General features: G+C 41.9%; 1 protein-coding gene across 2 annotated transcripts in view; it reads left to right on the plus strand.

Moving 5' to 3' along the window:
* The window catches only part of vwa8 (von Willebrand factor A domain containing 8), a 67,423-nt gene that overhangs the window by 15,282 nt on the left and 35,637 nt on the right, over nt 1-16,504 (plus strand). For both annotated transcript variants that reach the window (XM_044132156.1, XM_044132157.1), the window contains exons 13-25: nt 557-717; nt 802-915; nt 3,200-3,398; nt 3,489-3,566; nt 3,655-3,770; nt 4,445-4,545; nt 4,855-4,961; nt 6,818-6,889; nt 9,233-9,309; nt 13,139-13,214; nt 13,344-13,479; nt 13,701-13,820; nt 14,420-14,625. In XM_044132156.1, coding sequence (XP_043988091.1) covers nt 557-717; nt 802-915; nt 3,200-3,398; nt 3,489-3,566; nt 3,655-3,770; nt 4,445-4,545; nt 4,855-4,961; nt 6,818-6,889; nt 9,233-9,309; nt 13,139-13,214; nt 13,344-13,479; nt 13,701-13,820; nt 14,420-14,625 — 1,563 coding nt within the window. The remainder of the gene's footprint in view (nt 1-556; nt 718-801; nt 916-3,199; nt 3,399-3,488; nt 3,567-3,654; nt 3,771-4,444; nt 4,546-4,854; nt 4,962-6,817; nt 6,890-9,232; nt 9,310-13,138; nt 13,215-13,343; nt 13,480-13,700; nt 13,821-14,419; nt 14,626-16,504) is intronic.

Below are 16,504 nucleotides of genomic sequence, written 5' to 3' on the forward strand. Positions count from 1 at the left end.
GTACAATTTTCAAAATAAAAGCTCCTCCAGACTCAATACATAGAACGGACATATTTAATCATTTCTTGCGCGGCCCGGTACCAATTGGTCCACGGACCGGTACCGGTCCGCGGCCCGTTGGGGACCACTGCTGTAGAGTACAAAGAGACTACATTACCTGCTTTCTGTGGGGGGGAAAAATTCATAATTTCTTGTATTTTAATTGGTTGGAGTGAAGGAGGGGCTTGCCCAGGTCACCATTCCTGGAAGAACCACAACTGTGTACATATTTCAAGATTTAAAGCTTTCAAAGTTAGTCATAGTGATTAATGGCAATTAATCACAGCACTAATGTGATTAATCTGATCAAATGTTGTAATCAGGTGGCAGCACTAATAAATAGTTCTCATATTTCAGTTAGTAAAGAATCTGTTGCGGTCAGACATGACTTTGAGGACGACACAACATCCTTTGACTTTTTGCTCTTTTTTTACGCTTTCTCTCCATTTTTTCCCCCCTTTCCCAGTCACCTTTTCTCAACCCATCTGACCTCTGCTACTTGTCGCTTTCCTTCCAGGATATGACAGCCAGAGACCTCCTGCAGCAGAGGTACACCCTGCCTAACGGAGACACAGCATGGCGGCCGTCTCCATTGGTAACCGCCGCCATGGAGGGCAAACTGCTGATTCTGGACGGCATACACCGGGTCAACCTGGGAACTCTCGCCGTGCTCTCCAGGTACTCCTTCGTTTATTTCCCCATCATGCTCAAGGAGTCTGCTGTGAGGAGTATCAGCTCACTCTGCAGCGTTCTGTCTGGCAGGTTGCTCCATGACAGGGAGCTGGACCTGTACGACGGGACCAGGCTGCTGCGGTGGGACAGGTACCAGGCGCTGAAGGAGCAGCTGCAGTTTAGTGACCAGCAGCTGGAAGAAAGGTGCGCACAGACTCCAACAGACAGGCTAGCAGCAGAGAAGGTGGATCCACTGGGTTTTTAATCAGCATTTTAGAAATCTACTGGCAGCAAATGTCTAAAAATGCTGTTTCTGTTCGATTTGCGTGGTCTGTTAGTCCCAGAAATGACGTCTGGTCTACGGAGTTCAGACCAAAAACGGTTTAAAGTGTGAAAGAACACAGAAAACAGGAGATACTTCTGACTAAATGTTCGCTTATTTAAAGCCCTAATATGCCTAAAACTCCACCTGCTGCTCAAAAGCCTCTGAAGAACAATTTTTTGTACATTTTTAGATAATGTGGTTTTAATATGTTTGGTTTTTTAAGTAATTGTTTACGTGTAATGTTCCCTTTTTTTGCCTGATGAAATGTCATCACATTCACCTTGTGTGTGTTCGGTCCGTAAAAATCCAGCCAGGCAGCAGGAAGGAGGTTTGTGGTGTCTGGCTTAGTTTAACACACTTCCATTTCCTCTCCTCCTGTGGTACAGACTGCACCGTGTGTTATATATATATATATATATATATATATATATATATATATATATGTGTGCGCGCACATATATATACCCAGGCGATGTGTGTAACCAGTTTGATTTTACTTGAAAGTTACATTTTTAGCTTTTGCAATGTCCATGTTAACAACACCTTGCCACATAATTCGGCCTTGAGCTCTACCAGTCTATCTAAATGAATAGTGTAACAAACAAATCAGTAAATGAATGAACTTCTGATTTGGAAGACATTAATGATTAAATCTCTGATAAATCTCCTTTTAGGAAATAGAAATAACTGTACGCATTCTAACTAATGCTCTGATTTCAGACAGTGAGAAAAAGGTGGATGTGTTTTTTATATGGTGTATGTAAACTTCTAGTTTCAGCTGTATGTATTGTGGTGAAAAGTAAACAATCAATTTATTCCCACATTCTTAAAAAGACTTAAATTAACACATAAAATTAAGGCATTAAAATGTCTGAAAAACACAAAACAGTAATTTGGTCTTCAATACGGTAATCACAGGTTTTACATTTTTTTGTGGCAGGTCTGTTTAATCTCAGATATTTTATTTTATTTTATTTTTTTTTAATCAGGATTTACTGTCAGGCAAAAGTTTGAGTCACCATCTTGTGAGTTAAGGCAGCTGAGGCTACTGCTAACCAGTTTCTGATACACCCTTGCTAGCTAGCTAGATAATTTTTAATCTAGGAACTGTGGGATTTTTGTGATGCTTGATTGAAATACAGAAGGATCCCCAATATTTTTAGGTTTTTGTCTTAAATTTCATTCATGGTGCTATTAAAAAAGGTTTTATAAAATCTTAAGCTTTACTTGCTGAAACCTGCAGATACCCTGATGAATACGTTTGAAACGCTCTCTTTGAATTGAGTAAATTAACTTTTTTAACTTATGCAGTTATTTGTAACTGTAAAAGTTACAGATAAGTGCAGTTGAAAAAAAGCTTCATCCTCGAAGGCGGAGCTAGGTTCACTCAGTCGTTTTCACAGCTGAATGGTTTTCATGGGAGGTGAATTAATTTCTTAAACATGCATGAAAGAATTAAGGCAACACTCCTGGTATGCTTTTGATGAGGAAATAACACTAAGACAAGATGTGAAGCTCAAAATAGTCAATTTTACATGATACTGCCTCTTTAAGAAAAACCAGGCATGTAAGCTAACCTGATACCAGTAACTTAAGTTACAGAATTTTATGCACAAAACTCCTTTTTTTTTGTTTAAATATAAGCTGAGGGACTTTGATACAGTATAGAATTGATTTAAATAAATGTTCTGTTTGTTTACGCTGTCTTTGTTCCTTTTGTCAGTCACGTAACGGAAACAGAATCTCTAGACAAATTGGTTTCTGGATCGAATCGTGACGCTAAAAGTTGGATTCGAATCGTTAGGCACTTAAGGACTGCCGCCTCCACTTCCTACCCTGATCACAGCCAGCGATGAGGGCGATGGTTAGCGGCCGCCTCGGCCTGCGGTGGCTGCAGCATAAATATATCCGGCGTGGGCGTCTCTGTGGTTTGATGGAAATGGACTTTGCTGTCTTCTTGAATCAGAGGAGCTCATAGCCAGCTGTCACAAGTCGTCCTTTGAGTTCGGACGTAAATTGGATGAGACACACACACACACACACACACTCATTTAGAGTGGTGACCCTCCCTCCCACATCCTCAGCTTGGACATGGCTGAACAGATGTTGGACAGTATCCTCTGCTGCCACACACACATATCCTCAGTATGTGTGTGTTTTCAGGTCCATTTTTCCCATCCACCCGTCGTTCCGGGTGCTGGCCCTGGCAGAGCCCCCGGTAGTGGGGGCCAGCAGCAGCTCCACCAGCAGCAGCAGCAGGGGCCAGCAGCAGTGGCTCGGCCCAGAGCTGCTCACCATGTTCCTCTACCACTCCGTCTCCCCTCTGGCTAAAGCAGAGGAGACGGGCCTCATACAGGGACTGGTGAGTCCCACACACTAAAACGTTCTTATTTTTTTCCCCGTCTGTCTCGTTTGTTTCTTTTCTCCTCAGTCTGTCCGTCTCCGTCCGCAGGTCCCCGGTGTTCCAGAGGAAGCAGCTGAGCGGCTGCTGCACCTCACACACAGCCTCCGTCAGACCAACGACCCCACCGTGAGTCCGTCGCCACCCATTATCGGTGTCCCCCCAGCCTCCTACCCCTCGGTGTCGTCATGGTAACTTGTAGGGTGTGTCTCCGCAGGCGCAGTCTCTAGCCTCGTCCCTGTCCACCAGACAGCTGCTGAGGATCTGCCGCCGTCTCTCCCAGTACCCTGATGAGAGCATTTCTCACGCTGTCAACAAGGCCTGTCTCTCCAGGTGAGGCTACACACACACACACACACACACACACACACAGACACACACACACACATCATGGCACCTAAAAGAATTTAGGCTAATTGATGAAGAATCGGAAGAAACTTTCTGCTTTTAAAAAAGAAAGTTAAACAGCTTAGTCAGCCACTTCCTTGTTTAATAAAGATCATTTGTTGAGATCATTTTGAAGTTTCATTTCTTCAAACAAACAGCAGTTAGTAACGCTGTAAGGGCCCAGATTTCTCATTACTTTAGAGAAAAAGATGAGCTTCAGTAGCAGAAACAAGTTCTAAAGTCCCAACAAGTCTTCTTTTCTCTCTTTTTCCTTCTTTTCTTCTTTATTCCACCTTTTTTTCCCCATTCCTTCCTTCTGTCTTCCTTGCCCTTTTTTCCTTTTCTAATTTCATATAATGTTGGAACAAGTGGGGTTTGAAAATGAGAATTAATATTTTTATTGAGGTTTGTCTTGTATAAATAAAAGTCCAAATAATAAGAGGAAAAAAGTCTCAGAATAAAAACCCATAAAGAAAATATTTTCCGCTTTTAGTCCTTTGCTGGTGCTGGGATCCATTAGGCAAATTGTTCATGTGTGTTTAGTCATGTTTCAGTTTGAATGAACATGATCTTTTATGGAGTTTTGCTTCGTCATGTAACGTTTCTAAATGTGTGTTTAGGTTCCTGCCCAGCCTGGCCCGGGCCTCTCTGGAGAAGACCCTCAGCAACTGCTCCATACAGGACGCTGCAGATCCTGCTGGACAAACACAGGACCACAGCTGTGAGTCCCACCTACTGCTACCGGATCTCAAAGACTATTATTCAGAACTAGCAGTGCACCAATTGCAGTTTTCTGCCACTCCTTGGACCTGTTTGCATCATAACCACAACTTAAAGTTGTCTTTGCCAAAAAGAAAAGAAACTTTTTGTAGCTATAACCTGATGTGTGCACCAATTTTCTTAGACATCTTTCATTTCAAGCTATGTCAATTGAGATCTTAGAAAGAGATTTACAGAAAAAACATATTGCCATGTTCAACACTTATTTTACCAGCTGTATCCATCATGGCTTCTCTCCGTCTGCCTCCAGGTGTGGTCCAGGACGGCGTGTTGACCATCGGCAAAGTGTCCGCTCCCGTCTACACCCCTGACCATAAGATGAAGGTTCCGGACGTTCTCTTCTATGACAACCCTCAGGTAATCCAGGCGACAGCTCTGTCCATTCACCATGAAAAAAAAACACAATTTGTTGAACATTAATAGAATTTTTTGTGCCACTAATAATCATGTCTCTAATTATGTAGATTTTGTAGACTGGATCAGGATGAGGTCCTGTTGCCATGGCATCACCGTCTAGTTTTTTATATTTTAGGCGTCAGCTGATAATCTGTGGGTTTAAAGTGTAACTAACTTCCAAATCAACTATTTTGTGCCGATAAACTGGCTTAATCTATATTTTTGTTTGTGTGCAAATTTTGACATTTTCGGGTAAATTTGTTTAGTTCTGCTTTATTTATTTATTTTCCCACCAGGGAGTCTTTTTGTGGGCTCTAGTTTCCCTTATGTGAAAGTAGGCTGACAGGAAAAGGGGAAGGAGCGGGGGGAAGACATACGGCAAATGTTGGCCGGGTCCGGGAATCGAACCCGCAACGGCCGCGTCGAGGACTCAAGGCCTCCAAGTGTGGGTTGCGCTTTCCCCTACGCCACCACAGCACCCCCCAGTTCTGCTTTATTTTTGTCTAAACTCATCTCAGTTCTGGCCCTTTTAGGCAAACAGTGCCAAAACAGCTGAGCTGCAGAAAGTTGCTGCTATTAAAACTGAAGTTATTATCTTTGGACCTGAAGTAGATTGATGAAGACTCAGTGAACAGATTCACTTATTACAGAGAGGAACTAGTGATCAGGTCTGAATGAAATTTGGATGCTGATCACAGATCCTGACTTGAACCTTCAGAGTCACATCAAGACAATCACAAAGTCATCCTTCTATCGCCTGGAGAATGTTTGTACAAACATTGAATCCTCCCATAGCTTCTACCAGCTCTAATCCTGGAGCTGGTAGAAGGCTAGCTCAAGAGAGAGAAAAAAAAAAAAAACTCAGAAATTTTTACATTAATCCCAGAAATGTTCCAGGGATAACTTTGACATTTTTAATTTCAAAAGTTGAAAACTTTAGACGTTTGAAACTCTGAAGTTCCCACATTTTATCTGAAAACTCTCTGTGATTAATCATAAAGACTTTTCCAGAACATTTTCAACTTTTCAAACTCAGAAATGTCCAAAGTTTTTCTAGAAAATGTCTGAGTTCTTTCTAGCACGCTTTTGACTTTTCAAACTCAAACATTTCCCCTTTTTTCCAGAAATTGTCCTGAGCTTTATCTAAACATTCAGATAAATGTTTAAATAAAAACATTTATCTCAAAAAATTTTGATAAATTAACACATTTTTTTAAGCCAAAGGTTTTTGGCACAAATGGATTTCTTTTTTTCTGTCTACAATGGACCTAATGCATCGTTGTAACTGGCAGTGACAGCAGTGAGGAGGTACTCCCAGTATTTTTATGATCTCTAAGGTTCATGTTCAGGTATGATCCATTGCTTGGTTCTAATCTCATGTGACCAAAGATGAGCTGCTTAAACCACCACATCTATCATCTAACATATCATCTATCCCTATGACTAGAAGACAAAACCTGCAGAGTTCACCAGAGTTTGATCTAGCCAAGTCCACGTATTCTGGTTTTTGTTTACTTTGTATTCGGCGTTGGTCGGCGTTGGTCAGTGCGACCAGACCGCAGGACGCTCAGAAATGGGCTCGAAATAAACCTCGAGCCGAGCCGTGTGACCCAGATTCACGCCCTGCTCCCAGTCTTCGCCCTGCCCCTTTTCTCTGTATTGGAGGGTGAAAAAGCACAAGAAAGGATGAGAGGAGAGAGGGTGCCCTACTTTTGCAGTGACCTAGCTTTCAGAGTTAGAAGCATATTTATGAGAAGAAGAGAAACGGGCGCGGTCCGTTCTGAGCTCCTTCTCACATGTTGTGTTTGTCTTTGCAGCACATGATGGTGATGGAGGACATGTTGAAAGACTTTCTGTTGGGAGAACACCTCTTGTTGGTGGGGAACCAGGTGGGTAAAACGGCCCAGTGTCATGTTGTCATGGACACCAACGTTTTCAGGGAAAAGGCTGCAGTTTCAGGAGTGAAAGCAAGACAAAAAACACAAACGGTTTTTTTCCATTCACACCATAATTGCGTACATTTTGGGAAAATAAATGGATACAATGGAAAAAATAGAATTCAGAAAATAAAAAAATAAAACAGAAATTGGAAAAAAATTAAATATATTTCATAGAAACTAACAGTAGGGATAGGGGACATGTAGACCGCTAGCTATTGATTTGTTATATAGTTTTCATTCACATTATAATTACTTACTTTTTTGGTTGAAAAATATGGATAAATAAAAAAAAAGAATTTAGAAGAATGAAAACAAAAAAATGTTGAAAATAGTGGAATGTTTAAAAAAAAAAAATGAAACAAATTTACAAAAACAAACTGTAGTTTGTTTCATTTGTGATACAGAACAACAGAAAATATTGACCTCAATTGATTTTATCATATTTTTTCATTCGCACCTTAATTAAGCACTTTTTAGGTTAATAAATGTGGAAAAAATGGAATTCAGAAAAATTGAAAGTGAAAAAGTGGAATTGGGGAAACTAATAAAGATGGCGCTGCGTAATTCTCAGCCATATCTGCAGGGTTAGCTGTTTCTGTTTGGACCGTATTACAGGACACACGTCAGCTCTACTTGACCGTGGAGGGAAGAGTTATGAAACAGGCTGTAGTCACCCTCCAACACACACTGCTGGTAGAAGGACACATGTACCACCGCTTCCAGGTCCCAGTGTCCCCCACAGCTCTAGTGGGCAGGGTTAGAGAGAAGTGACCGTGGTGTGATATCCTCCCCCCCAGAGGAGCTCCGTGCGTGAGAGCGGGAGAATTCATTTGCAACCCAGAGCGCACGAACACGCAGTGGGGCGACGCTGAGACGCTAAGAGCTGTCAAAGCGGCTCATCGGATCGGTGACGGACCGGCCCAGAGGTTCCGGAGCCTCCGTGGGAAGCCAGCGGGAGTTCCCCCTTACCCCACTGTCCAAACAAAGCACCGTCAAAACCGGGGGGACACCACAGGCTCTCCCCGGAACAGTCTGCTGTCAGCACACTGATGGTGGAGCTTCTAAAAGGTTCCTCCACAGCTCTGGCCCGCGTGAAGAAAAATTACGGCCTGTTTATGCCGTTGTCAGAGCGGAGCAAATCATGAGGCTGCAGACCAAGGTCTGGTTTATGGAGGGTTATTCTGTGATGTGTGAAAACAGGACAAGGTTATACATGACTTTAGGCTCCAAATTAGCCACCATGTCTTACTTAGCACAGGCTTGGTACAGTTTTATTTGCTTTAATGGAAATATAAATAAGTTGGAGGAAGAACACCTGATAGACGTGGCTGAACACTCCAGTCTGGGTCAGACATTGATCATAAAGCATAATGACGACTCTAATCGTCACGCGCACACTTTTCATTCATTTGTTTTGAAAGATTTTGAGAAATTTGTTTAAAAAAATATTCAGGTTTAACACATGCTTTTAAAATGTCCTGTACGGCAGTGTTTCCCAGCCCTGGTCCTCAAGGCACACTGCCCTGCATGGTCCAGGTGTTGCCCCGCTTCAGCCCAGCTGATTTCAACTGATGGATGATTAACAGGCGTTTGCTGAGCTGCAAACACCTGAGTTTGGAGTTTCAAGGCAGGGAAACGTCTAATATACACAGGACAGTGTGGCTTGACAACAGTGACAGTCATATTTAGAGTTTTCCAGACAACAGTAGACACACAAAAACACTCAAAAGTTACAAAAGTATTTTGGGGTTTTTTGAGACTGTTGTAACCATTAGGCCAGAGGTAGGGAACTCCAGGCCTCGAGAGCCGGTCTCCTGCAACTTTTAGATGTATCTTAGCTTCAACACACCTGAGTAAAATAATGAGGTCATTAGCAGGACTCTGGAGAACCTGACTGCACTTAGGAGGTGATTCATCTGTTGGATTCAGGAGTGTTGAAGCTGAGATACATCTAAAGGTTGCAGGAGACCGGCTCTCGAGGCCTGGAGTTCCCTACCCCTGCATTAGACAGTCTCCCCTTCAGTTCAACCTTATAAGTGGAGATACATTTTTGATGTTGCCACTATAAAACATCACTTTTTGGGTTACTTTAAAGTTACTTTTCTGTGCCATCACTACTTGATGACCAGTATGGGAAACACTGCTGTCCAGTCTCAGTAATTGTTTGTTGACATCCTTCCATGACGCATGCTGTGGTTGACTGTGTGTCCACAGCGCCTGGAACCAATGTGAGCTCATGATGTTTGAATTTCTTTACATTATTCTGATTTCTGTGTCTGCCTTCCTGCCCAGGGTGTCGGTAAGAACAAGATTGTAGATCGGTTCCTGCATCTTCTAAACAGACCCAGAGAGTACCTCCAGCTCCACAGGTGAGGGTCACCCAAAAAGGCTTCCCCTGGAAACATGCTTCAACTTGGGTTCCCTTTGCTGTCTAAAGCTGCATAAGGAAGTGCAGTTTGCCATACCACACACACACACGTGCGCCTGCACCCCCCCCCCCCCCACACACACACACACACATAAAGCTCATAAACCGGCGACCCGCCAGAATCGCGCACACGGTAAAAAGTTCAGACAGAATCCAAACTACCAATCTTAGAACTATGGGAGGATTCAAATTCCGCCTGCAAATTGACAAAAGTAAACTGACCAATAACATTTAGGCTTTGGCCTGTGGACCTTCATGGACTCACACAGGCTCGCTACGTACAAGATGTTTTGACACAATATATCTTTTTTCTCCTAAATGTTAATAGTAAAGAGGGTTAGATAATAAAAAAAAAAATTCAAAATTATTCTTTTCTTTTTTACTTAAAGAAAAATTTCAAAGTACACACAGTGCGTACAGCTGTGGGCGCCCTGTGATCAGCTACTTGTTAAAAGTCCAAAATACACACAATACAACTATGCCGAGGGTAGAAAGATATGACAAAAATCACGACTGGAACATTAAAAAATAAATAAATAAATACAGTACAGACCAAAGGTTTGGCCACACTTTCTAATTGAATTAAATTAGAAAGTGTGTCCAAACTTTTGGTCTGTTCTGTAGATGTCAAATATCCTCCAGCAATGCTAAGTTAGAGCAGAAGGACAACTTAATGGTTGCAGCAGCTCAGCAGCAGCTATCTGCATCCTCTGGGTCTAAAACCAAAGGGTTAACCAAAAGGCGGCGCAGATTATATTTGCTGCATGTTCCACAAATTTTGCGGGAAAGAGATTTCTGAGTGGGACAGATAACCAGCCAGACTGCTGACAATATTTTTGCATTAGAAACAAAATGAAAAACACCATGAATAAACTTTACTGTGCTTGGACAAAAATGAATTTCTACAGCCAACAGAGACCTGAAAACCATCAGCAGCCATTGATATTTATGGCTACTGATGGCTGATTGGCATTTGGAAGAGCAAAGAGGAAAAAAAATAAATAAATATTACAATTATTTTTCCACCTGAGCCAAAATGATCTGCTCTGGGCTAAGTGTGGATGAGCATTAGCTCCGGACTGTAAACGGACATGAGCCCAATGTCTCTTTTTTCCCTCCCAATGCCATTAATAAGAAAACATCGTCACACTTTTATAAATGGTGACAAATACAGAAATCCCACTTAATTTTTAGGCAGAATTGGTTCAGAGTCAAAGCCTTTTTTCAGATGTCAGACCGGTTCATGATCCCAACCCGACCCGGAGCTGCCGCATGTGCGTAAACCTTTGGCTGAGTGTTTGTGATCTGGAGCCTTTAGATTTGGTCCAGATCTCAGTGCTGTAGGTTTTATCTGTACCTCTGTCTGCATATAAACACAGAGAGATGTCAGTCACGGATTGTCAGAGTTGTGTGCAGCCTGTGGAAATGTCTGGTGGGACCAGAGGACGGGCGGGTCAGGGCAGTAAAGTGGCCCCCTGTATCGCCTTGTTCCGGCGCCTATACTGTCAATCCACTAATTATGAAAATATAAATATGCATGCTTTCAAAAAGTGCTTAGGAAAAAGCTTTGTTGTCTCAAACCAAACATCTGTTTTCCAGGTTTTTATATTCAGGAAGGTTTAAGAGAAGCCATTTTGCTTGAAACGTAAATTTAGAAATGTTAAACCTTCAATAATAATCTGTAATAATAATAATAATAATAATAATAATAATAATAACCAATAATAAGCTTTGGTGGAAGGATAATTCATTGTTCCAATTTGTACATAATTACCAATATCTACCTACTCACCTTGGTTTTATCCAAACATCCATCAGGGTGTATTTTAAAATGAAATTTGCCACTAAACACACCAGTCTGACTTTCCTCGCTCATGTTTTCCCTTGTGTTTGCGTCTCTGCTTTGCTGACCGCAGTACACGATAGTGTAACGCGCTGTTGTGAACTAAGCAACCCTCCACAACAGAAAGTCAAAACAGATATTGCGCTTTATCTGTACTATGTTAATAGTAAGGCGTTAAACGTTTTAGACTAGTCACATCCGTTAATGTGTTAGTGTTGACAGCGCTAATATAGTAGCGATTAGCAAGGCTGGCATGAATATAACAGCAGCCTCCGCATGTATATGTATAACCCAGAGATTGTGGAACCATTACGTTGACTTGAAGATCTGAAAAAAATCTGTCAAACTTTCCAAATCCACGATAGACGGAGGCTGAAAGCTCAAAGTTTTTGTTGCATTCAAATATGTAAAAAAACCTTCAACTGAAAGTGGGTGTGCTTTCTTTTTTGCCACGCCTGTAGAAAATCAGCTTTGGTGTTTGATCTATTGGAGGTAACAACAGAATTTTTTACATCTCGATAAGCAAAAATTCTTTCGGAAAAAAAATTTCCAAAAAGATCAAAATCCCGAGAGATTCCACAGCGGCAAAGCAACGTCCGCCGCCGACACATCCACATGCACACGCACACACACACACACGTTAGACCAGTTTCCGCCCCTATATGTGTACTTGATCAAAGTCTTGTGAAAGTCAAAGCGGAGCTGAATATAACCGTGTCCTGGTTAGCTGCTGTAGCAGCAGCTAAAATTAGAGCAGGACAGAGGCAGGAGAAGCTGTGTGTGTGAGGCTTTGGGGAGCTTGTGACTGAAAGTCTACAGAGATGTGGCTCAGAAAAGCAGGAGAGAGGCTCCCTGCTAGGGAGGAAACTGGGACAGCCTGGGTCACAGAGCAAAACAGAGCGGTTTCAGAGGTGTGACAGTGGGAGGGATGACTCTAGACACTGGTGAGTCACTGGCTTTTATCTGGCCAACGGATGTCAATGTTCATGGCCAGGCGATGCTCGGTCAACATTCTGCGTCTTCTAAACAGGAAGTGATGCTTCTTTGTTGTGCTATGGGATTTCTCTGAGCCTCGAGTGTTGTTTCTCATTCCCTTTTCAGTCAGCAAGGCCTAAAAATATTACTGACCAGCTTTCACTGCATCCTAATAGCCTCTCCTGTTGAGCTGTTATTCCGTAAGAGGAAACCATGGACAAAAAGAATCTTTCAGACAAACAGCTGGAAGCTTGAATAAAAGTTATAGGGCAAGCACAAAAAGTTACATTACTGTTCATTTCCATCCATCCGTCTGTTCTTCAGATGACTCCTGAGACATTCCCAAGATGGGATTACTAAACCACCTCAGCTGATTTGCCCTTTCTGCCTCGTAACAAAAGCTGCTTTTCCATCACAGATGTGCACAAAACTTTCTCAGTATTCCTCTGATGTAGAAAATATTCAATTATCTATCGCAGTGTTTCCATGAAATAAGAAATGCAATTAAAATCATGTGAATCAGTTTGTTTGCGCAATAAGTTATTAAAAACCATGTAGCACCATCATCCTCCCACCACTTCCTGTCGTTGTCTTCATGGTTTTCCCCAGTAGCAACATCCGGTTGTTGATCCCATGAGTTGTGTGACGTGGAAAAAGTGTTTCAGTTGCAGTTTGTCAAATATTTCAATTTCAATTCAATTGAAAAACCACCTCATCCTTGCACAAATTTTTTTTGATTTTTTTTTTCCAAATTGTTGTATTTCTGTTAAGCAGATTTATTTTTGGAATATCAATTTGTACCATTCCATGGTTAATGGTGTAAAAAATGGTGGGGGTGCAAGTAAAGCCTGGTGACCCGCCAGGCTTATAATGCACCGGGGGGAAACCCTGGGAGTCCATCTGCCTCTTGTTGTTCAGTGCTTTACCTAAACCTGTTCATTTCCTCCTTCAGGGACACAACCGTTCAGACTCTAACCCTGCAGCCCTCTGTGCGGGACGGTATCATCACCTACGAGGACTCTCCCCTGGTCAGTTTGAGAGACACATGTTAACTCAGGAATCAATTTTCTATTGCTTCTTACCCCGATTAGCTTTGTTTTTTGTTGACCACAGAGGGTTAGCAAACAGTCGAAGTCAGGTGTTAGCCTTGTTTTCAGGTGAAGGCGGTGAAGCACGGCCACATCCTTGTGATCGACGAGGCCGACAAAGCCCCCACTAACGTCACCTGCATCCTGAAAACTCTGGTGGAAAGCGGAGAGATGATCCTGGCTGACGGCCGCCGGATCGTCTCAGGTACGTTTGGAGGTATTGGAGGACAAAAAAGCCAGAACTGACAGTTCCATATAAAGGAACAACAGCACATAAAGTGGGAATCTGATGGTGCTAGAGAGAGAAGTCCTGAGTTTTGTGTTTATACATTTTTAAGCTAGGAGTGATACAATTATACCTGATGTATTTTTGTAATTCTCTGCTATTTTTGATCATGCAACTCTTGTACTTTTTTTTCTTTGTAGATCCACATGAAGCCAACGGGAGGGCTAACATCATACTGATGCACCCAGACTTCAGGATGCTAGTCCTGGCTAACAGGCCCGGCTTCCCGTTCCTAGGCAACGACTTTTTTGGAGCGTTAGGTATGCAAACGACATTATGGGTTCAGTAACCCTTTAGCCTTTTGACGTCACCCGATTAGTAGAAAGATTGTGTGTAACTTCAACGTTTTTTCCCAAGAGATGCATAAACACAAAAATAAAATAACAGGGTCACAGTCACAAGTTCTATAGAGTTTTCATTTATTTACTTAGGCCTTTTATAAATACATTAAAGAGGCAAATACATATTTCAATTCTCTTAATAAATAAGAAAATAAATGTTTTATTGCTTAAAATGCCATAAAATAACATTCCTTTAGTCAATTTTAACCAGGTGAATGTAAGAAAAATGCCACTTGAGGAGTTTTGGGTAAAAGATAAAGATGTTTTTCAACCTAAAATTTACAATGTGTACACTTTGGGGTTCTTTACTACTCTGAATATGTTTTTTGTTTTTTTCAGTAAACGGGCTCCTTTTGACTTTGTGTAGTCCAGTTAATGATTAATTGATGACTGAATTAATTGACAATTAATTCAATAATCGATTCATTGTGCTTAAGCCGATTAATTGTTTCAGCCCTACTGTTTTCCGACGTAAAATGCTGTAAACGAGAGAAATCCCTTGTGTGTGTATTGGACAGGGGACATATTCAGCTGCCACGCTGTGGACAACCCAAAGCCCCAGGCAGAGCTGGCCATGCTGAAGCAGTACGGCCCCGACGTGCCCGAAGCCACGCTGCAGAAGCTGGTAGGCGCCTTCGGCGAGCTGAGGTCCATGGCCGACCAGGGCACCATCACCTACCCATACTCCACCCGCGAGGTGGTCAACATCGTCAAGCACCTGCAGGTGGGAGGAGTCACACCTGCGAGCCTGTAACCAGTTTTCCTCCTGATCGTTTAATGTCAGACGGCTTTCTGTGAATTATTCAGCGTGTTTGTCCGCCTTCAGTCCTGCAGAACGAGGCGCTTTAATAATGCAGGAGAGGGACCTCACGACTTTGCCACACCGCTGAGGGTAGACGCTGTTCCCTTGCCCCCTCAGTCAATACTGAGAAAAACCCCCTCACACACATGCACTGTGGAAAATATACTGTCGCACAATGAGGTGTGATGTCTGGTTTTCACACTATCCTGGTTATATAAGACAATCTCACACATACGAAATACCTCACAGGATCATTTTTAGGTTTTGTTTTTCTCCGGAGGCATTCATGATGTTGATGCGGCCAGCTTTGGAAAACTTTTGCTGATTTTTCGCTCAATAAGATAAACCTTCTCTTTGTCTTTGCTGTTTGCTTTGGTTAAAGAGAGCTTGTCCAAAAGCTGATCCTTTAGGAACTGGGATGATCCGGTGGACTCCGCCCCTCCATCCTGTATCAAACCTTAGAACAGTCAAGTAACTGTTGTTGTAAGAATATACAGGGCGTCCACATCATCCTTAAAATGTGTGACAACTTCTTGAAGGCGGAGTTTCAGAAAGAGCAGGGGTTTTCAAAGAGACATAGGCCCAATTTCAAGGCATTTAATTACACAGTTAGATATAGCATTTTTGTTGCAACTGAAGGTAACACAGTACTTGATTGTGCTATAAAATGGCACTAAGTGGCTCCAAAACACATCGTACTGCCCCTTTAAGTCACATAAAGTATTGATATGTGAAGTCCACCTGCTGTGTGGATCAGCATTTATTGAGAATATATAAAAAAAATAATCAGAATTTCCTTAGAAATTTCTTATGCACCTCTTCTGTTTCTATCTTGCACTGTTGAGTCTCACTAATCCAGCCACAGAGACTCACCCTTATGTCTTATTTTCCCACTAGGACCATGGCTCAGTTATCCATCACCTCTGTTATTGATATCTGCTGGAGTGGCGCAGTTAGGCTGTAATTTAGTGGGAGTGAAACTGGCTTCCTTAGAAGTCACGGCTGCTGTTGGCTGTAATTACTGTTTCACCTTTTGTCATAATGATCCCTGCGTGGCAGCAGGCCGTCTCAATCAACAGTCTGTAGTCCTTCAGACGTTCATCTGAAACTCATCTGGATTCGGCTGCTATTAATAGTGGAAAAATTTATTGCCCTGTTTAACTGCCGTGAATGTTGTGAGTAAACGTGGTTTGAATGTTTAACTGTCCCTTGGTGCTTATTATAGGTTACAATACCCTCATGAAGTCTGTGCTAACGTGTATTTGGTCAGCTCAAGATGGCAGACTAACTCTGATTTGAAATGACGTACTAAAGCTGAAACTGTTGTTAGTTCACAGTCTGGTTGGAGTCTTGCTCCCACTCAACAGGAATGTTGGGCTTTTACTGGTTTGTATTGTTTCGCAGCATAGAATTTTGAAAAGCACAGATTAGTTGCTGCAATTTCAATTCTAATTTCTCTCTCTCTCTCTCACTTCTCTGGCAGGCTGAGGCGTTGAAAATGTTAGAAAATAATCAGATTTGAATCAACTTCTTACATTTCTGTTATTCCTCTGGCTTCATTTCAAAGTTAAAAATAATAATAATAATAATAATAAAACATGAATGGCTAACATTATCCATTAGCAGAACCTGGTAATGTTTTGGTAGGGTGTGTTCAATGACCCCCCAAAAAAACTAGTTTGCTTTCTTTATAATTGTTGTGGCTTTTTATAGCTTTGCTCTCTTTTAAAAAAGAAAGCGAGAAAAAAACAATTAACATCAGACGTATGACGTATAAAAAAAAAATCCGATTTTCTTTTTA

This window comes from Gambusia affinis, linkage group LG11 (genome assembly GCF_019740435.1).
Source record: "Gambusia affinis linkage group LG11, SWU_Gaff_1.0, whole genome shotgun sequence".
Classification (NCBI taxonomy): domain Eukaryota; kingdom Metazoa; phylum Chordata; class Actinopteri; order Cyprinodontiformes; family Poeciliidae; genus Gambusia; species Gambusia affinis.